At 37.3% G+C, this 22,590-nt stretch overlaps 1 protein-coding gene across 3 annotated transcripts in view; it reads right to left on the bottom strand.

Annotated features, from left to right (window-relative positions):
* Nucleotides 1–22,210, bottom strand: part of hnf4a (hepatocyte nuclear factor 4, alpha) — a 175,630-nt gene extending 153,420 nt beyond the window's left edge. Inside the window, exon 1 of one of the 3 annotated variants that reach the window (XM_073061735.1) lies at nt 22,060–22,210. In XM_073061735.1, coding sequence (XP_072917836.1) covers nt 22,060–22,062 — 3 coding nt within the window. In that variant the 5' untranslated portion in view covers nt 22,063–22,210. Of the gene's footprint in view, nt 1–1,078; nt 1,249–22,059 lie in introns of those variants that run through there. The other 2 variants (XM_073061737.1, XM_073061732.1) reach the window with 2 other exon arrangements.
* Nucleotides 22,211–22,590: the final 380 nt, after the last annotated feature.

Below are 22,590 nucleotides of genomic sequence, written 5' to 3' on the forward strand. Positions count from 1 at the left end.
CCTTAACATTTTGTTCGTATCTAGCATATCCATACAGGATACTGTTATTCAATAGGACAGCAGTGATGCAGCTGGTAGTGTTGCTGGCTTATTGTTTCAGCAATCCCCATTCAGTCCTGACCTCCTGTGTTTACTGTACAGAGTTTGCATGTTCTTCCTGTGACCGAGAAGGTTTCCCACAGTGCTGGGGTTTCCTTCCACAGTGCAAAAATATTTAGGTTGGTAGATTAATTGGCCACTGTATTACGCTACTAGAATGTAGGCGAGTAGTTAAGATAAAGGGTGTTGTTGGGAAAGTGGGGAGAATTAAAATGGTATTAGTGTCAATGAGTGTTGATCATCAATATGGACACATCTGAGCTGTATGACTCTATGATACTATGACATTAGAATAGTAAGCAGTGGCAAGATGCTATTGGGATGCTTATAAAAGGATATAGTATCTCAGATAAAAATCCAAGATTTTCTCTCCTGGGTGTCATACATAATAATAATTTTCACATGAATGAGAATGAATATTATTAATAAATTACCAGTTCTGAAAATCAGAGAGAGCCAGAGATGCAGAGAATACAAACGACCCCATTGCAGGTAAAGACAAGTTTCAAAGTGCTATGAAATGGCTTTAGTTATTTTCTAATTCCACCTATTGCAAAACAGTTATCAGTTATTTTCTGATTCTAAGTTGTGTAACTATTCATCTATCAACCAACATTAACTTCTAGAAATAACAAAATCATATGTGTTACTTAAACACCTTGTAAATAATCTGGCAACTTTGATACATGCACGTTGTTATCAATGGACTCGATCTTCTGTTGACTGGCAAACCAGCTGAGCTCATTCCTTAAGCACTCGCTCTTTTGCAGAACAGTTTGCTGGGTGCTGCCAAAGCTGGTATTTAAACTGAGTATTCCACAAACAGTCAAAATCACCCAAAAGCTATTAAAATTTAAAATACAGCTACAAATTTGAAACTATTCATTTATTTCTTTAACAACATAAAAGCACCACTTTACAATTAAAATAACCGTAAACATTAAAATCAACTCAATTATATCAATAAAAAAGAAATTACCTTTATTAACCTTATGCCTGAAGCCGTTTCTCTCCATTGAAATCAATAGGCTTGTTGGCATTGTGCCAGCTTCAGCTGGCGCAAGCTCAGTGAACGTATTTCCCAGCCTGAGTACAGGAAAACTGGCAGAAGTCTGCATTCTCCTATTGGACTTCATGAAAATGTCCAGTGACATAAAGGAAAATGTTCCTTTGCTGTAACCCCTGCTCTACCACCAGAGATTCATTATCATTATCAACAAGCGTAAAGCTGTTACTCATTGCAAGGATAGTCCTTGGTATTTGTTCATTGTTCAGTCTTTATGTACTCTGTATTGTGTAGGTGCAAAGGTATATAAGAACACACATCATGAGTTTGGTGCAGATTAACCACTCCTTTAAAAATAAATAAAGGTATGCACCTGAATTATGGTTTAGAATCAAGTCAGTCAACCTGAAACAAATCTTGTTTCTTAAATCCACATTTTAGCTATCTGCCTGGTCATATTGGTCAATTAAATTTATTTTAAAAAGTTGAAAAAAATTCTGAATGTAGTTATATTAATACACCCTTCTCCTTCCCCTTCTGCAGCCAAAATAAGCATATTTTTTAATCAATGAAAACAACCTGATCATGCCTAGCCAATAGACTGAAAATCACTTCCAAATTAAATCAAACTGCTTGAACTACACTCTAGGCAAAAACTCACGACAATTTGCAATAAATCAAAATAATTGGTAACTTTGCCTTAGGAAATAATTATTAAACTAAACTTTCCTTTCAAACTAGAATACGCATTCAGCTTATTAATTTGTTCACAAACTTATTTCCTGAAACGGACTGTGCCCATTCCAACCCAGTACTGCAACCATCCGCATCAATTAGCATCAGGTCTATGTGATTCTTGAACATTATTCCACTTAGAATAAATGTTTTAGACTATGCTAAGACCAGATCTACAAGAGATAAAGATGCAATTAGAAGGATATGGCTTTGACTGAAGAAACTAATGAACACAGAAATATTTAAAGGAAAGAAAATTGCTAAAGAAATGATAGTTTGAGTGATAATTATTTCCAGCAAAATTTCATTTCATAATAATGTCCATTATTAATTTACAACTGAATTTAAATTGGTCTATATCCTTAAAAAGAAGTCGGATGTATGCACATCTTTTTAGTGTTTTGGTCTCATTTTGGATTAAGAATGGTGTGCAATTCTTCCTGATATTTATTCAATTTGGATTTCGATTTTATCCCTTCAATATCGCCTAGTAAAAATAATGTTGGATTATGTGAAAATTGTATTCCAATAATTTGTTCCAGTAAAGCTCTTAAATTTGTCCAAAAAGGTTGAATTTTAAAACAAGACCAAGTAGAGTGTAAAAAAGTATCAATTTCTTGATTACATCGAAAACATTGATCAGATAGATGTGAGTTTAATCTATTTATTTTTTGTGGTGTGATATATATTTGATGTAAAAAGTTATATTGTACTAATCTTAGTCGAACATTTATTGTATTTGTCATACTGTCAAGACATAATCTTGACCAACTTGTTTCATCAATTTTAATATTCAAATCAGTTTCCCATTTTTGTCTTGACTTATGAATTCCTTGTTTAATTGCCTGTTTTTGAATCAAATTATACATACCAGAAATACATTTTTTAATTTTTCCTTTATGAATTAAAGTTCCTATTTCATTAGGTTTCGGCAATAGCATTGTTTGACCCAGTTTATCTCTTAAATAAAATAAGCCCTTAATTGGAAATAACAGTAAAGAGTGTTATTTGATATTTTATATTTATTCTTTAATTGGTCAAATGACATTAATATACCTCCTTCAAAACAGTCTCCTATATATCTAATCCCTTTGTGAAACCAGTTATATAAAAGTTGATTATCCATTGTAAAAGGGATAAGTTTATTTTGAATTAAAGGTCTCTTTGCTAATAAAGATTTCTTTATCTCATCATCAACATTTATCTTATTCCATAAATCAATCAAATGTTTTAATATAGGAGATTCTTTCTTTTCCCATATCCATTTAAAACTGAATAAATATCAGAAAGAATTCATGAAAATTGCATTGGCAGTAGCCAAAAAGACTATTGCAGTTACTTGGAAATTGGATTCATACTTAAGTATAGATTGTTGGAAGAATGAAATTTTCAGCTGCATTCCACTTGAAAAAATTACTTATAATTTAAGAGATAAATATGAAATATTTCTGAAAATTTGGCACCCTTATTTACAAAAGATAGGATTAAATATATAGGTGCTCCAAAGATAAAATCATTGGTTATCTGGAGAAAGAATTAAATATACATATTAAAGCTATTATGAACATGGAGCATGTGGGGATCTTCCGATATCCAGGCATTCTTTCTTTTTTCTTTTCTTTTTTTTTCTATAGGGATATGTTAGAGGGGAGGGGTTAAGGGGAGGGGGGAAGGGTTCACAATTTTTTTTTCTTTCCGTAACCTATTTGAAAATTCAATTAAAATTTTTTTTTTTTTTTTAAATGGTGTGCAAGTTATTAGTGCTGGCAGCTGGTGATATTATGCAACTGTGTTGATGTCAAACCGTAATTTTGCTAATGTCCAATGATTGTCTATTTTTAACCTTAAATGGCTGAAGAGCAGCAGATATGATGCACCTAATTAATGCCATTGAAAGGACATGCCAAGTACTTTTATTGTAGTTGTTTGGTTGACCTGCAGATCATTACTGTGGAGTTATAGAGTTGTTAGGTGCTTTCTAAGTTAGTCTACAAGGAAAGGGGTGAAAGATATTGAAGAGTTTTATCCTGAGTTCAAGAACAGTGTACAGATTAGTTGTTCCCAGATGCTGGTAAACATTCCCTCGGAATAGTATTAAACTAAGTGAAGAAGCAGGAAGCAGGAGACGTTGCTGAAAGTAGGAGGGAGGAGGAGGAGAAAGAAGGAAGGAAGACAGGGGGAAGAGAAAGAAGGAAAGGATGGAGGAGGGGAGAGAAAAGAAATCTGAGTGGGAAGGAGAGTGGCAAATGACTTCAGGCAGGAATCCATAAACATCTTGGTTTTCAGTACTTATTTCTCCCGCCAGAACCTCATTGAGAAACTGGATGTGAGACATTTTTGATTCAGTAAGGATGTCCTCGCTGAAACCTTCCTCATATTCAAGCACAATCATAATTTTTGAGCAGGACAAGCCTTATATTTTCAAGAATGTGAGAGGAATGTGACAATTTTTATGCAACCAATCCCTTCCTGGCTGGATCTGGAGATATTTGTAGCAATGGATGCACTGAAGGAAATAAACTAAGCAAAGGGAAAGTTTGAGAAAAAGCTGGCTGTAAGTATGTGGATTCCAAACATATCTCCTTGGTGTATAAGCAGGGAAAAGATCATAAGAGTGAGGTACTGAAGGGATACATTATCAAGGAGAAAGATGCTGAGTTTGAGTATCAGAAAAGAGAGATATAGTTGAGATTTTGTATGGGCTAACAAATGACAAAGAGAAGATACTAGAAAGGCTGTATAAATGACCTGTCCTGATGGGATGTATCCGAGGTTGCTATTGGAGGTAAGAGAGGATATTGCTGAGGCCCTGCCCATAGTTACTATTGGATTAGGGTCCAGATTGTTGTTTTACAGTAGTTTTAGCTTTGCTTATGGCCACTATTATGTTTGAATAATCAGGATCAGAATCAGAATAAGGTTTAATATCATTGGCTTATGTCGTGAAATTTGTTGTCTTGCAGCAGCAGTACATTGTAATACAAAGTAATAAAAACTATAATTTACAATAAAAAAGAGGGAAAAAGATACTAAGATAGTGTTCACAGGTTCATTGTCCATTCTGAAATCTGATGGCGGAGGGGAAGAAGCTGTTCCTGAAACACTGAGTGCATGTCCTAAGGTTCTTGTACCTCCTCCCTCGATGGAGCAATAAGAAGAGGGCATGTCCTGGGTAATGGGGGTCCTTAATGTTGCTGCTTTTTTGAGGCATCACCTTTTGAAGGTGTCCTGGGTGCTGGGAAGGCTAGTGCCCATGATAGATTTGGCTGAGTTTACAACTTTCTGCAGCTTTTTCCAGCCCTGTGCAGTGATCCTTCCAACCACAAAGAAGAGAAAATCTGAAGATGCCGGAAATCCAATCAACACATAGAAAATGCTGGAGGAACTCAGCAGGCCAGGCAGCATCTATGGAAAAGAGTACAGTCAATGTTTCAGGCCGAGACCATTCAGCAGGACCTTCAATGTGTGTTCCCTCAGCTTACCCTCCCTGAAGTCCACAATCAATTCCTTGGTCTTACTGCTGTTGAGAGCAAGATTGTTGTTGTGACATCACTCAGACAGCTGATCTATCTCACTACTGTATGCCTCCTTGTCACCATCTGAAATTCTGACAACAACACTTGTGTCATCAGCAAATTTATAAATAGTGTTTGTTCTGATACTAACCACACAGTCATGGGTGTAGAGAGTAGAGCAGTGGACTAAACACGAATCCCTGAGGTGTGCCAGTATTGGTTGTCATTGAGGAGGAGATGGTATTTCCGACCTACACAGACTGTGGTCTTCGGGAGAGGAAATCGATGATCCAGTTGCGGAAGGAGGTACAGAGGCCTAGGTTTCGGAGCTTTTTGATTAGAACTGAGGGCATGATTGTGTCGAACGCTGAACTGTATTCAATACACAGAAGCTTGACGTAAGTATTACTATTGCCCAGGTGAGCCAAGGTCGCGTGGAGAGCTAGTGAGATTGCATCCACTATAGACCTATGATGCTGAACGGAAAATTGCAGCAGGTCCTGGTCCTTGTTTATGTAGGGGGTGATTCTCGCCCTGGCCAGCCTTCCAATCACTTTATCACAGTAAATGTGAGCGCCACTGGGAGATGGTCATTGCTGCAGCTCACCATGCAGTTCCTGGGCACTAGTATGATTATCGCACTTTTGAAGCTAGTGGGAACCTCTGACTGTAGTAGTGAGAGACTGAAGATGTCCATAAACACACCTGTCAGGTTTTCAGAGCCCTACCAGGTACACTATCAAGGCCTGTTTGTAGTCACTTGTTCGTCTGCAAACTTTTAGTAACTTGTACATTTGCTTTTATACTTCCATAGTTAATTTGTCTGCAAAGCTGAAGTGTGATTTGTCAGTACCTGTATACAGGTTTCTTTGCTAACCCAGCTCAGAAAAGCTTGAAGTATAAAGAGAAAGAACGGGTGCTTAATTTACTTCTTCACTTGCCTAACTTGCTGCTACAGGCAGACCCTGTCTAACCTGTACCATGATAATGAAATAGCTGCAATCAAAAGATTTTCACCTTATCCTTGACTTCCAAAGAACCTTCTGGTTAGCATCATCTCCAGGCCTAACACTTCCAAATATCTACAGTTTCAGGAAAAAGTGCATAAAGACTGACAAGTTACAGATCTTACATCTTTGCCCATAAAATGGTATAAAGTCAATATTCAATGACCAGTCAGAGTAATTGAAGACCAAAAAAAATTTAACCTCGGTATTAGGGAAAGTTTGGGAAACAAAAATTAGCGATAGAATTAGCAATCGCTTGAACAAGTATAGATTAATTAGAGAAAGCATGGATTTGTTTTAACCAACCAGTTAATATGTTTATGGTATAGAAGTCAATGAGGGAAATACCGCTGATGTAATAAAAGACATCAAAAGTCATTTGATAAAGTGCCACTTAATAAATTTATCATCAGGAACTCATGGAATAAAATGCATTGGAGCAACATGGCTGGAAAATTGAAAAAGGGACTTATTAATGCAAGGTTGTTATTTAGACTGGATGAAAATATACACTCAGATTCTCAGGGATCAGTTCTCAGACCACTGTATTTCCTAATAAATATCAGTGGTTTGGACCTGGGTGTATGGGGCACCATTTCATAATTTTCTGATGACAGAAAAGTTGGAGGCATGAACTTTGAGAAAGGTACCATTAGGCAGGGTAAAAGAGATTGAATAAAGTGATTACATAGATGAGAGAATTTAATTATATATGGAGAATGGAGAAGCAAGGACTGTTGGATACAGGGGAGGTTTCTAAGAAGACCCTACAGAGGTGTTTAAAACCATAAATGGTATAGATAGAACAGATAAGGAGAAACTGTTCATATTGGGAGGAGACATGGGATGAAGGTGATTGACAAAAGAACCAGAAATGACATGAGGAAACATTCTTTATGTAGTGATTAAAGTCAGGAATGTGATGGACCAGGTGATATTATGATTCTCTGATTTGTTATTTAATGTTTACTGCGGGTGATTACTGTTGCTGATCATATTCCATTCTTTTCTATCATAAAGTAGTAGAGAGTTTTGCAGAGAATGAGGTTTCCCCATGGGATTGATAGTAGGATCTGAAGAGGAAGATTTGGCCTCAAGATCCATGATCAGAGCCAATGGCTGCACGAAAGCCGGTGAACATGGGATTAAAGGCATGGAGTCCCACCACTGCCTCAGTTTTTTATGTCACTCTGTTCCTGCAGAAGAGAGGTTAATGTTTATCTTGTCATGAGAAAATCTTTTCCCATGTTGTGCCATTATTTTCCAGGTCAAATTGACTTCTACAAAGACTTCTATTGCCAGCTGCATCTGGGATGCATTTCTCTAGATTGGATTTAAGTGAAGCAAAGCTACTTATGATATCCCATCTCTTCAGTCCCCGCCACAGCATCTAGTCTCTGAGCAGTACAGTCAGCACAGGTTAAAGTGTAAGTGTGTGTGTGTGTGTGTGTGTGTGTGTGTGTGTGTGTGTGTGTGTGTGTGTGTGTGTGTGTGTGTGTGTGTGTGTGTGTGTGTGTGTGTGTGTGTGTGTGTGTGTGTGTGTGTGTGTGTGTGTGTGTGTGTGTGTGATGCTTTTGTACTTAGTCAAATTATTAAATTCAAAGAGGTTCTGCACAAACATCTGCCATGGAATATGGAGCAAAGCAATTTTCACACCACTGAAACTAAGTTACTGGGTAAATGATAATATTATCCAATTTCACCTGAACCTTTACTCAGAATTATCCTCCACGGGGCTAGCAACACTGACTTTTTGTACTTAGCTGAAACAGTTACATTATTGAATAAAATAGACAAATAGAATGTGATCCATCTTTAAAATAAAGCCACATCATCAACTTCATTGTAAAAGAATTAGTTAAAAAGGAAAATGAGATTCTGCAAATGCTGGAAATCTTCAGTAACACCTACAAAATACTAGAGGAAGTCAACAGGTCTGGAAACAGTTCTGGATGGGAATAAACAGTGGTTGTTTTGGAGTGAGACTCTTCCTCAGGACCGAATAGGAAGGGGGAAGAAGCCAGAAGAAGTTGGGATAAAGGGAATCCTTTTTCAAAATGTATTAAACTCGCAAATTAAAAACTATACTGGTTTTACCATGACACTATTAGGGGAAATTGCCTTTTGTAACTAAGTTACAGATTACATATGATTGTTCAATAATTTTTATTGGAGCCCCTGAGTTACTATGTGAATCTACATTCACTTTTTTATTATCAATTGGGATTTATTTGATATCAATGCTGAAGAATGGAACTCGATTTAACATTGTTTATCCATTTCAGCATCAAATATGCCAGCACAGCAATCCCGTAAAGGAGCTGGATTGTTTTGCTTCTATGCCATCAACTAGATGGAGATTGGTGCAAATTAATTTTATGCAGCTGGCAAGCAAGGTGAACTTCTACTCCCACAGCCCTGACCTCAGTCAAAGCTGGATATGAACCTAGAGTCTTCAATACTGTGTTACTTCATTCAAAGATCTTCCAGAACTGGCTTGGTTTGGGGATTGAATATTAACCTCTAGGTTATGGCAATGAGAAATAAGGAGCATAAATATTAGGACATAAATTAACGTTATATACTTGTATTAATTCATTTAAATAGTTCAGCTAAGTGGTTATAAAAATTCTAAGTGGTAAAAAGCAGCACAAGTCAGCTAGCGTCATTCAGAAAAGAAACAACCTTTTCCGCACTTTCAAATTACTGAGCGAGAGTTGTGCATTGAAAATTGAGTGTCTGGGTGATTAATCGTAGACAAATGATTAAATAAATATGATATCATTTGGAAACGAGAAATCCAATAGTAAAACTCACAATAATATATTCAAGCAGAGATGTCAATAGTATTAAGATTTTTGTGCTAACCAAATTTAACCAATAAATAAAATAAGCTAAGTGTAATGTTTTGCTCTTCCAGAAATCAGTTATTATATCACTGACACTATAAACTTCACAGTCAAAACCATTTTCTCTACTGTAAAGAACTTATATAAGATGTTATTAATTCACCTATGACAGAAAGACAAGTATTAAGACCATTTTGATTCCAGAATAAAAAAAAACTTCATCTATGTGATGTAACTGCTTTTGCTTCAAGATCTTAAATGGGTTTAAATGATATAATGAAGTGAAGTAATGCTACCATTTCAGCAACACAAGCATGTTTATGGCTCCATGTTAAACCATTTTGATGTACTTTTGTTTGTTTTTGTGTGTGGCTTCTGTTGACACTAGGCTACCATTAAGTGCACATGGTTTGAATTGAATGGTTAGAACCTGACCACATCTTCAGACTTCAAGGATATTGCTTGGAAACCCATGAAGAGTCAGCCCAAGGATTTACTTAGTGACAAAGGAGGGGATTCTCTACTTAAGAAGCACATCCCACATGAAACATTTGAACATGGTTTCCATTGACTTGCTTGTTATTGTTTATGCACTTGTGACATGAATGCTGGTAGGTTTTTACAGATCAGAAAAAAATGATACCATATGCCATTATGTGCTTTTTATGGATTATAATGTAAACAGTCTAATAGCTAATTGCAGTAAACAATGTTGCTTTTACCTTTACCAAACTGGCATCCAAATTACTTGTTGTAACTACCCTTATGCTACTTAATGCTCCTTTGAACTTCCGTGGAATACCAATTTTACCCTCCTCACAGTCTCAGGTTAATCACGACTCAGTAAATGCTGTCCCTCTCTAACTAAATCCTTCCTGCCACCTCAAAAACATGGAACTCCTTTCATTTCAACAATATATTTCAGATGTTTTAAACATTATTTTCTGCATATACCTGATCCCTTATCTTTTCTCAGCTTGGCGGTGTCCTGGTCTTGGACCCCCACCACAGCTTCAAGATAAAAACAAATTGTTTTAAAAGGTTTCAAATGTGGAACATGAGGCAAGAGCAGAGAATGCTGGAGCATGCAACAGCTGCATCAACATCCCTGAAGAGGGAGAATCAGCATTAGCTCTTCTGGTTGATGACCTATTGTTAGTCTGAAGGGAAAATATCCAAAAAGGATTGGGGCTCAGATGCCCTTCCTCAAAGTTGAATTGAATTGAATTGACTTTATTTCTTACATCATTCACACACATGAGGAGTAAAAATCTTTATGTTATGTCCAAGCGTGCACTGTGCATTTTATAATAACAGGGTAGTCAATATATCATAGAACTACAATTGTGTCAGCGTGAATTCATCAGTCTGATGGCCTGGTGGAAGAAGCTGTCCCGGAGCCTGTTGTTCCTAGCTTTTATGCTGCGGTACCGTTTCCCAGATGGTAACAGCTGGACCAGTTTGTGGTTGGGGTGACCCAACCTTTTTATGCACCTGTTGCTGTAAATGTCTTGAATAGTGAGAAGTTCACATCTACAGACGCGCTGGGCTGTCCGCACCACTCTCTGCAGAGTCCTGCGATTGAAAGAAGTACAATTCCCATATCAGGCAGTGATACAGCCAGTCAGGATGCTCTCAATTGTGCAAGTGGAGAAAGTTCTTAGGATTTGGGGAGTCATGGCAAACTTCTTCAACGATCTGAGGTGAAAGAAGTGCTGTTGTGCTGAGTTTATTGTCATGTGCAGAAGTACATGCATGCACAGGTACGATGAAAAACTTATTAACAGCAGCTTCACAAGCACAGAGCATCAGATAAGCAGTGCTTCCAAAAAAAATAAAGTAAGCATAAATCATTTACATTTTTACAAGAAAACACACAGAACAAAAAAAGTTAATTTTATTGCAATTTTAGTCTATTTTCTTAATGAAATGGTCAAACTGTCATACAGCTGCTAAACTGCAGTGATTATGGTTTTGCGCATTGTTTCAGGAACTGAGTGATGAAAGGAAAGTAGCTGTTCTCGAAGCTGGTGGTGTGGGACTTGGGCTTCAGTCTCTCCTGCCCTATGGTAACTGCAAAATTATGGCATGGCCTAGATGGTGAGGATCTTTGATGATCAATGTCGCCTGTAGATACTGCCAACGATGGGGAGGGAGGTGCCTGTGATGTATTGGGCAGATTCCACTACTCTAAGCAGCTTCTTATGTTCTTGTGCATTCAAATGGCCACAACGGACCATGATAAAACCAGCCAGGATACATTCAACACTACAGTTGTAGAAGCCTGTTAGAGTGTTTGACGATGAGCTGAACAGCTGAACTACCTTAACCTCTTAAGAAAGTAATGATGCTAGCCCCTTCCTCTGTGTGTGTGTGTGTGTGTGTGTGTGTGTATGTGTGTGTGTGTGTGTGTGTGTGTGTGTGTGTGTGTGTGTGTGTGTGTGTGTGTGTGTGTGTGTGTGTGTGTGTATTATTGAGATTATCGAGAGAGGTGGACAGGCAGGGAACAGTAGTAAAGTGAAGCAGCAGGTGGTTAGAAAACCTCACGACAATGACCATGAGCTTGGGAAGGAATTTTGAGGGGTGTATTTTGATGGCAAGAAACACCCTACATTCTTCCTGTTGCTGTCCTTTCACCTGCTGGGAAGAGTAGATTTATTTCAGGTTATGACAGGAATGATGAAGGGTTATTGTTATCTTAATTGCAACTCACCCCCCCCCCCCCCCTCCCATTCCAGTCTGGGTCCTGGCATGAGAAAGACTTAAAATGTGGACTATATCCATAAAGATATCCACAGGAAGGTAGTGGATGAAGGTAATGGACTACATCCCTTTCAATTATGCACAAACTCATCATCCTCATAGTTTCCACTATCCCTCTCTATTCACTTCCACTCTCTGTTTAACTTATTTCTTCCTTCTTTGGCATAGACAGGGCAGATTTTCACCAGGGTGACATATTTATATACTTGGGGCCATAGGTTTAAGGTGTGAAGGTGAAGGTTTATAACTTCCTGAAAGTGGCTACCAAAGTTGATCAGGTGATTAAGAAGGCATATGGTATGCTTGGTAAATTAGCCAATGCATTAAGTTCAAAAGCCAGGACGCTATGTAGCAGTTTTATAAAATTGGTTAAGCCAGAGCTGGAGTATTGCATACAATTCTGGCCACCCCATTATAGACGAGCCTGGATTAGAGGGCATGTGCTGGACAAACCTGGGTTGTTTTCTCTGGAGCTGCAGAGACAGAGGGGAGATCTGATAAGAGTTTATAAGATTATGAGAGGCATAAATTAAATTAGATAAAATAGACTGACAGTATTTTTTCCCAGTGATGTCTAATAGCAGAGGGCATGCATTTAAGGTGAGATGTGGCAATTTCAAAGGAGAGGTGAGGGGAAATTTTCCTTCATAGAGCATTGTGGGTGCCTGGAATGTACTCCCTGGGATGGGGGTAGAGACAGAAACATCAGGAGCTATTAAAAGACAAATAGAAAGGTATATGAACATGTTTGAAGAAAATATTAGTTTTATTAGTCATTTCATTACTAATTTAATTGCTTCAGTATAACATTGTGGATGAAGGGCCTTGTCCTGTGCTTTTCTATGTTTTTTAAGTGTGTGAGGAAGTTTACTTTACATAGAGAATGGTGTATGCCTGCAATGTGCTACTGGGAGCGAGAAACAGATATGTTTAAGAGGAATTTGAACAGGTACATGGGCATACAAGGAATGGAGGGATATGAGTCAGGTGCAAGTGAATGGAATTATTTTAATTTGGCACCATGCTTGGCAAAGACATCATTGACTGAAGGATCTAGAAACACTGAGATATAGGAACATAGAAATCCTACAGGACAATATAGGGCCTTCGGCCCACAAAGTTGTGCCAAACATATCCTTACCATAAATTAGTAGGGTTATCCATAGCCCTCTATTTTTCTAAGCTCCATATACCTACCCAAAAGTCTCTTAAAAGACCGTATCGTATCCGCCTCCACCACCGTCGCCTGCAGCCCATTCCACACACTCACCACTCTCTGAGTAAAAAACTTACCGCTGACATCTCTTCTGTACCTACTCCCAAGCACCTTAAACCTGTGCCCTTTTGTGGCAGCCATTTCAACCCTGGGGAAAAGCCTCTGACTATCCACATGATCAATGTCTCTCATCATCTTATACACCTCTATCTGGTCACTTCTCATCCTCCGACGCTCCGAGGAGAAAAGGCCGAGTTCACTCAATCTAAACTCATAAGGCATGCTCCCCAATCCAGGCAACATCCTTGTAAATCTCCTCTGCACCATTTCTATGGCTTCCACATCCTTCCTGTAGTGAGGCAACCAGAACTGAGCACAGTACTCCAAATGGGGTCTGACCAGGGTCCTGTATAGCTGCAGCATTACCTCTCGGCTCCTAAATTCAATTCTACGATCGATGAAGGCCAATACACCATACGCCTTCCTAACCGCAGAGTCAACCTGCGCAGCTGCTTTCAGTGTCCTATGGACTTGGACCCCAAGATCCCTTTGATCCTTCACACTGCCAAGAGTCTTACCATTAATACTATATTCTGCCATCATATTTGACCTAGAAAATGAACCACCTCACACTTACCTGGGTTGAATTCCATCTGCCACTTCTCAGCCCAGTTTTACATCCTATTGATCTGTTTATGTGTTGTACTACTCAATGTTCTGTCTTCTTCTTTGATTATTGTTTCTATTGTTGTTAGGCTAATATTATTTCAGGCTTGAAGGGCTAAAGTTAGGTCTGACTCTGATTTAAGATTCCTGATATAGAAAAGTTCCCTTCCAACCATTTTTTCTTATGACATAGAATTGTCTCCTCCTTGTTATACCCTCATAATTTATGGACAGTGTCAATCTGCAGGTATTCCATGGAATCACTTGATTTGCATATTCATGGAGTGACAAGTTTAAGATTAAGGCCGCCAGACTAGATTCTGACTTCAATGGGAAAAAAAATTAGGGAGAACTGTAAAGGAACTGCAGGTTGATTCTCATTGGTTTTACACTATCACATCCGGTCAAAATTTACCCTCTACCTATCAGCTCCTTGTGGAGGAAATCACCATCAGAAACAAGTACCTAAATAGTGAATCATTCAAGGCATTATTACTGCGCTTGTAATATCGTATTCTTCTGTTGTTCTCTTTCAACTACTCTCTTTTATACTCTACATTTTTATTATTCTGTATAATTGACAAGAGGTATATTTAAACTGCTAATTATTCATTAATGCTGATCCAGTAAACTTACAAAGGTTGTTAAAGTTGATTTGTTATTAAGTTATCCAAATGTGAATCAAACAATCTTATTAGATCTAATGAATTGACTCCTCAATTGCATTTTTGAGCCAGTTGTTAATTGGCTCTTTATTAACTGCCAGTTGCTCTAAACATCATCATTCCAACCGTATTTTTTACAATACAGTTGTGTAAAGATGTTACTCCCAACTTTCCAAATAAACTATGAACTTCTACCATTGTTTTCACTTAGTTATTAAACTCATGATGTGCATCCAATAAAATTGCTCAATGAATTTATATCATGAGCTGAAAATATATGTATGGGTAACAGCTGTGGTTTAATTTCTCTTCTCTGCCATAAAAATGGCAATAAAACTCAATGTACACATGAGGTTCTGCAGATGCTGGAAATCTTGAGCAACACACACAAAATGCTGGAGGAACTCAGCAGGTCAGGTAGCATCTATGGAGGGGAATAAACAGTTGATAGTTTGGGCTGAGACCTTTAAAGGTATAAATATAAAACTAATATGCAAGTTTGAAAGCTTTAACCATTATATAACATTCATTGGAGATTTATTAATTGCAAATTATATTTTTGCTCTTGATGATTTATTTCTAAATATTATCAGTTTGCAGTCAAAATAAAGATTCTGTAAACTGGACCTGCAATGACATTTCAAGTTCAAATTCAAATTTAAATTCAAGTCCATTGTCATCTCACTGTACATATACAACCAAATGAAACAACGTTCCTCTGGACTCACAAAACATCTCTCACCCACAGCACATGAAACAACATATTGCCAGAAATAAGCTAACAAAATGTGATTCAAGACACATGTAGTGCACAGTTTAGGTTAACAGTAAACAGTAAATAGGTTGTTGAGCTAGTGAAGAGACCTCGGTGGTGGCAAGGTATTCACTAGTGTCATAACCTGAGGGATGAAATTGTAACCGAGTTCCTGACAGTATGGGTAAAAGAGATTGTGGGATCAGTGGTAGGGATCCTTTAAAATACTTTAGGCCCATTGTATACAATGCTCTTGGTAAATGTCACAAATAAGGAAGAGGGAGGTCTCAGAGATCCTCTCGTTAACTTTTACTGTCCTCTGTAGGGTCTTATGCTGATGCCTTGCAGATTCCAGACCACCCAAAGATGCAGCCAGACAAGACACTCTCGATGGTGCTCCTGTTAGAGTGGGGGCAAGGAGTCTTGCATGCCTCAGTTTCCTCAGGAAGTGTAGGCACTGCTGTGCCTTTTTGACTATTGAAGAGGTGTTGTGGCTCAAGATTAGATCGCCCATTATATGCACACCAAGGAACTTTGTGCATTTCACTCTCTATGCAGTGTCACTGATGTGCTGTGGAGAGCGGTTGACCTGAGCCTTCTTGAAGTCCACAGTCATCCCTTTTGTCTTGTCCACATTGAGACTCAGGCTGTTGTTCCCACACCATTTGACAAGCCTCTCTGCCTCCTCTCTTTTTCAATCTTTTTATTAATATCAACATGATAAGATTAGTACATAGATAATGGGATTACAAACTTACAAGATTAAAATGAACATAAAAGGATACACAAGCAATAAGTACATTATAGTTAAGTCTTCCCAAATCATGAATGATACAAATGTCATATAAACGAAACAAAAAAAACTAAGTAATTCATGTTAAAAAAAAACAGAAAAGAGAAAAAGAAAAAAAAATATTAATACCCTAAGAAAAACTAAACTAACAAACTAACCACTAACTATTAAGAAAAAAAAGGAAAGAAGAAAAAAATGGGCTGTTTATAGTATCTATAAAAAAAATTACAAAATCATCAGTGTCCCCCCCCCAACTCTGATCCTCTCAACATATATATATAATCAAAACCGGAAAAACAAATAAGATTGGAACAGGGTCAAATTACATCATGTGAAAATATTGAATAAATGGCCTCCAAATCTTTTCAAATTTAATAGAAGGGTCATATATGACACTTCTAATTTTCTCCAAATTTAGACATAACATAGTTTGAGAAAACCAATGAAATATGGTAGGGGGATTAATTTCTTTCCAATTCAACAAAATAGATCTTCTAGCCATTAATGTAAGAAATGCAATCATCCGACAAGCAGAAGAAGATAAATGGATTGACCCCATCATTGGTAAACCAAAGATTGCAGTTATAGGATGAGGTTGTAAATCAATGTTCAATACCGTGGAAATAATATTGAAAATGTCTTTCCAATATTTTTTCAAAAGCGGACATGACCAAAACATATGAGTTAAAGAAGCTATCTCAGAATGACATCTGTCACATTTAGGATTTATATGTGAATAAAAATGAGCCAATTTATCCTTGGACATATGAGCCCTGTGCACAACTTAAAACTGTATCAATGAATGTTTAGCACATATAGAGGATAAATTAACTAATTGAAGAATTTTATCCCAATTCTCAATAGGGATAGTAAAGTTAAGTTCTCTTTCCCAATCATTTTTAATCTTATAAAAGGCCTCTGAACGTATTTTCATAATTATATTGTAAACATTTGAAATTACACCTTTCTGAAAAGGATTTAGTTCTAACAATTTCTCCAAAATACCCGAAGAATCAAGATTTGGAAAGGTAGGAAGTACAGTGTTTAAGAAATTCCTAATCTGTAAATATCTAAAAAAATGAGATCTGAGCAAATTATATTTATTAAATAATTGTTCAAAAGACATAAAACAATTATCCAAAAATAGATCAGAAAATCATAATATTCCTTTAGTCTTCCAAGCTGAATAAGCTTGGTCCATAATAGAAGGATGAAAAAAGAAATTGGATACAATAGGAATAGTTAAAACAAATTGATACAACCCCAAAAATTTCCGAAATTGAAACCATATATGTAAAGTGTGCTTGACTATCAGATTGTCAATTTGTTTATGCAATTTAGAAAGAGCAAAGGGAAGAGAAGTCCCTAAAATAGAACCCAATGAAAATGAAAAAGGATTTTCTCTGCCTCCTCTCTGTATGCCAACTCATCATTGGTGCTGATGAAGCCAACCACTGATGTATCATCAGCGAACTTGATGATACAGTTTAAGCTGGACCTGGCAGTGTGGCTGTGGGTCAGCAGTGGGCTGAGCCCACAGCTGTGGGGACACCAGTACCAGCATGATGGGGCTTGAGATGCTGCTGCCAACTCTGACAGCTTGGGGTCTTCCACCAAATCGTCTAAGATCCAGTTACAGAGAGAAGTTTTGATTCCCAACGAGGACAGGTTACCCAGCAGCCTCCGGGGGGTGATTGTGTTCAATAGCAAGCCAAAATTAATGACTAACAACCTGGCACGTTAAGCATCATTTTCTAGATGGGACAGGTCAAAGTGGAGGGTCAAGGCTATGGCACTATCAGTGCACTGGTTTGAGTGATAAGCAAACTGGAAAGGGTCCAATGTAGCTGGAAGGTAGGATTTTTCTTTGTACAATCCATTACCAGCCGGTCAAAGCACTTCATGCTGGTTGAGATCTGAGCCACTGGACCGTAGTAGTTTAACCAGTTACCATTGCTCTCTTAGACACCAGAATGACAGTGGACTGTTGCAAAGAGATATTAAAGATGGTTATTAAGATCTCTGTTAGCTGGCCACACAACCCTTCAACAACCTGAACAGGTACGTTGTCCAGCCCCACAGCTTTGAGTGAGTTTACCCTGACTAGTATCCTCTTCTGCTCAGCTCCGGCCAGACAGGGTGCCTGTTCCTCAGGGAAGAGGGGGCTTTTTGTGATGTCACATCATTCATTGTGTCAAAACATTCAGCCCATCAGGAAGGGAGGTGTCACTGTCATTGAACTGCAGGGTGGACTTGTGATCTGTTACAGTTTGTACACCTTGCCATATGTGCTGCAAGGCCCTGATGTCACAGAGGTGCCTGTGAATTTTCTGTGCATACTCTTGCTTTGCCTTCCTAATGGTGTGTGAGAGCACAGCCCTTGCTGACATGGGAGTTGTCCTATCCCCCGATCTGAAGGCAGTGCTCTAATCCCTAAGCAGTGCACGCACCTTTGCGGTCAGCCATAGTTTCTGGTTTCTCCATCACAGTCGTGTCCTCAATGAATTTTCTTATATAGCTAGTCACTAATCTCACATATTCATCAATGTAGAAATATCTATGACTGGTGGGACCTGGATTGAACTTCCAGCCTTAGAAACTGAGGAACATCTAAGAGAGGAAACATCTGAGAATTTGTCATCGGTTGGTGTCTTGCATTTGCCAATTTGTTGAGAACTATATTGGCCAAAGTCTAATGGAACTTGTATTCTAATAAGGTGCAGATTAGAATTACAAAAAATAATGGAAATGAGAAAAATAAAGACGGCACTTCAATAAAAAAAAGACCAGGATATTTACAATAGATATTGACACAAATAACATATTCTTGTATTTGTAATTTCTTTTGGAATTAGCATTAATTTTTATGTGTTCAACTTTCAAGTGTTAGGGACAATTCTCTTTCCACTGGTACTGCCTGATCTATTGAGCTTTTCTGCTACTTCCTTTCATTTACCATTGATGTAAAGCTTTCCTGCACAATCACTCAGACTTTCATAGTCTTCCTAATGTGATATGACCAGAAATGTATCCTAAATGGTACTTTTATTACGATAAAAAACAAATCCTAGTTTGGTTCTCCATTCTTCTATTTATTTGTTCAGAATGCCATGTGATTTACTACTCATTCTCTCAATTAGCCTGCCTATTCAAGAACTGTTCAAAGTTCAAAGTTCAAAGTTCAAAGTAAATTTATTATCGGAGTTCGTACATGTTGAACATCTACTATACATTTTTGGACTTCTGAAGTGCAGAATAGCAACAACTGAACTTCACTGCAGGAAGTAAGTACATATGGAACCAGAAATGTTACTGATATATTATCGGATAACAGTAGTTTTCATTGTTGAAGCTCCATCTGTATTCAGTTATTGGTGAAAATGTAATGGTAAAATGGGATTCAGTTTTGCAGATTTTCAACAGAGTACTTGACATTAAATTGACATTCTTCCATGACATAAAGATTTTGATTTATTATTTCTTTGGGAAAGTTTGAAAATATTTTTTTAGATAACTGCACAAATTTTCTCCCCAGGAGCTATGGTGAAGATTTACCCCACCAACCCCAGTACACAGTATTAGGTTACAATTCCAATTACTGCAGTGATATTTGTATTAAGTTAAAACTAAACTAAAGTTATTAATAGCATCGTGCCTGAACTGTTAGCATGATGTTTGTACAGGGAATGTAACATTCTCCAGCATTGCTCAGATAAATAAGTAAATCTTAAAAAAAGGTAAATTACATCAATAACTGTATGGTAAGAGGTTGAAAGAATCATATGGAAGGATTTCTTCATTACTAGTCAAACAGAAGCTATATTAAGTTTCCAAAAGATTTGGAACTTTCGACTTCTGTGTCTGCAGAAGCAGTAAGGGGATACTGGCAGATGAGTTAGAAGTTAAAAAAAAAGATAAATCAATAGTTTTTTTTAATGAAAGCATTCCCATTCCATTTCCTTTTAAAGAATGCTTGCAACTTTCATCAATGCATACTCCATGCTTACAATTACAGATCCAATTAAATACTTCCTTTCAACTTTTGCCCTTCTGTGAAAAGCTGCTCAATTAATGAGTGTCCTGTTCAGCTCAGACATTCAGCAACCTCAGTTCAGTCCACATACAGCAATGACTATGACTATTGCATCTAGCAAAAAAAAACTTTAAAAATCTCAAAATTCATCAGATTTCTTCCACAACAATGCCTCTGAAATAAAATCATTCCAGATGTCAAAGATAGGCAGTATAAAGAGATTGGTCATTTAGGACAAACCTTCAGAGAAATTACACCTCTTTGGTGGTAAGTCTTTTGAATTCAGTACCCTAGTGGACTGGGTAGACATGTGGGTAGCTAGACAATCAGGCAGATCGTGGAAGGTTTAAAATTAGTCATGATATTGAATGCCAGAGAAGGCTCACGGCATGCATGTTCTTACATTTCTTACATTCTAATCTTCCCAAATAGCTTGTACAACTAATGTCATCAAATGCAATAATTGAATATAATATTGTTAACATCAATCTTATATCAATCTGCTGATCAACCTTTACACTGATGGCTGCTACAGCACAGAATATTGGAATTATCATCAAATGAACTCTATATGTACATTACAAAAGCAAGCCTTTCACATTTAGTTGGCTAATTAATAATATGATTCAGAAACTCAGTTATAGTCGACAAATTAACTCCTTGTTCTCATTTGACTGCTAATATCCAACTCCTATTCAATGTAAATGAGGTATTGATAGCAAGTCTGAAGAACTTGCTGGCATGGAAAACCACCCATAATGAACTAGAGGATAGTGAGGGTGCTTTCCACTGCTGCCTAGGGGAAGGTCTCACAATTTGACATAGGATATGAGTACAGACTAAATTAAACATGCTATATCCCCCTCATCATGCCCCAGAAGGAATGGGGAGAAAAATAAAATGTGCCTATTTTGTCCTTTTCTGGCCTCAGTCTTCTTTCTCACTTGGTTTGATAAAGGAGCAAACACATTGGGGTTTCTCATTTAAGCTGCTAAGCTAAAGCACATTTGATTAACAATTACAATCCACCTTTTTAGATATTTAAAATGCTGCATGGTTACTTGAAAGGTTAATCTTCCACCAGGCTGGCTTCTAGTGATGCCTCTGTAGTAAGTAACAGGTGCTTTTGATGATAGCCTACATACATTCACCTGTCAGATGGGAATGAGCTCCTCCATAGATTTGTTTGTTATTTAATGCACATCATTGTTCAAACTTCTTTGTGGTTGGTAGTATTAGAGTGCTTCTGATTGGAACCATTCTGTGTGGCTTGGGTAATATCACTCATTGGCATCCATTATCAGCTTTGTAAAATTTCAGAAACTGTTTTAATTTACAGTGGTACCATTTTGTAATCAACTTTCACGTTCTTTCTGAAGATTTCCAGAGCTTGCATATGCTTTACAAATTTCCAATAAAATGCTAATAACTTATTATAGTATTTGCCATATTAAATTACTTACACCAAAATATTAATGTGCTGTTGTTATCCCTAAAGTCAGGCTGCTCTAATATATCCTCTAATCATTCATTAGAACTCTAGTTCATGCAAATATATTTTCTGCAGACTGATCCAAATTATTTGCCGTAGAAACTACAGGAGGATATGTTAATCTTACCTGACAGAAATAGGTCCGAGAGGAGTGTGTTTTACTTTGTAAAGTCACAGTAATGCACATATAATAAACTGTGACTGAAATGAACACAAAGGCTCCTGTTGCCATGGAAGGCTTTGCCACATTAAATTTACAACAGGACAAAAGGACCAGCTGATTAAATGGCTTTAACTATAAGACTCATGTAATAGCTTCCTTTAGAGAATCAACATCAGAGAATCCTCCATGCTCGAGGATAAATAAATATAAATGTTCCAGTTAAAAGAAACTGATATTGCTGAAGATTTCACGTACGCTCCTCATATAAAAGTAGTCAGAAATAAAAGCTAGCATTAAACTTACCATATGGCGGCTCCATGTTTGTATTTAATTGTGTTCGTACATTGACCATTCTTTTCTTCACTAGAGCTGAGTTTTAAATTAGTGTCTCTCACAAAGTTTTGAGAACTGAAAAGAAAGTTAACAAAGGTTTTTTTTCCCACCACGTGTTTTTGGTGTTACGAGTGATTGTATGTGTATTATGTTATCATATTGATTCTTCTAATCAACCCTAATGTGGGTGGGGATGTTAAACAGTAACCAAGCTGTTTTGGAAGACAGTCTATATGGGAGCAGTTACTATGGTAATCGTGAGGCTAGACAAACTAAAACAAAGCTCATATCATAGCTTTTATTGCTGTGGTTTTTAAATTTCATCCTGGCACCCATCTTTGAGACCTTTCTCGGGACATGTTTTTGCCGTACAAATGCAGACTGTGGTGAAAATGTCTATTGAGTGGCACAAAAAAAACAATCTCAAACAATCACTGAATTAGTGCAAAAATTTAGTAACCAATTCAGTTATTGGTGTACTTCATGATCAAGAGTAATTGT

The sequence above is a fragment of the Hemitrygon akajei genome, chromosome 11, assembly GCF_048418815.1.
Source record: "Hemitrygon akajei chromosome 11, sHemAka1.3, whole genome shotgun sequence".
In the NCBI taxonomy this organism is placed as follows: domain Eukaryota; kingdom Metazoa; phylum Chordata; class Chondrichthyes; order Myliobatiformes; family Dasyatidae; genus Hemitrygon; species Hemitrygon akajei.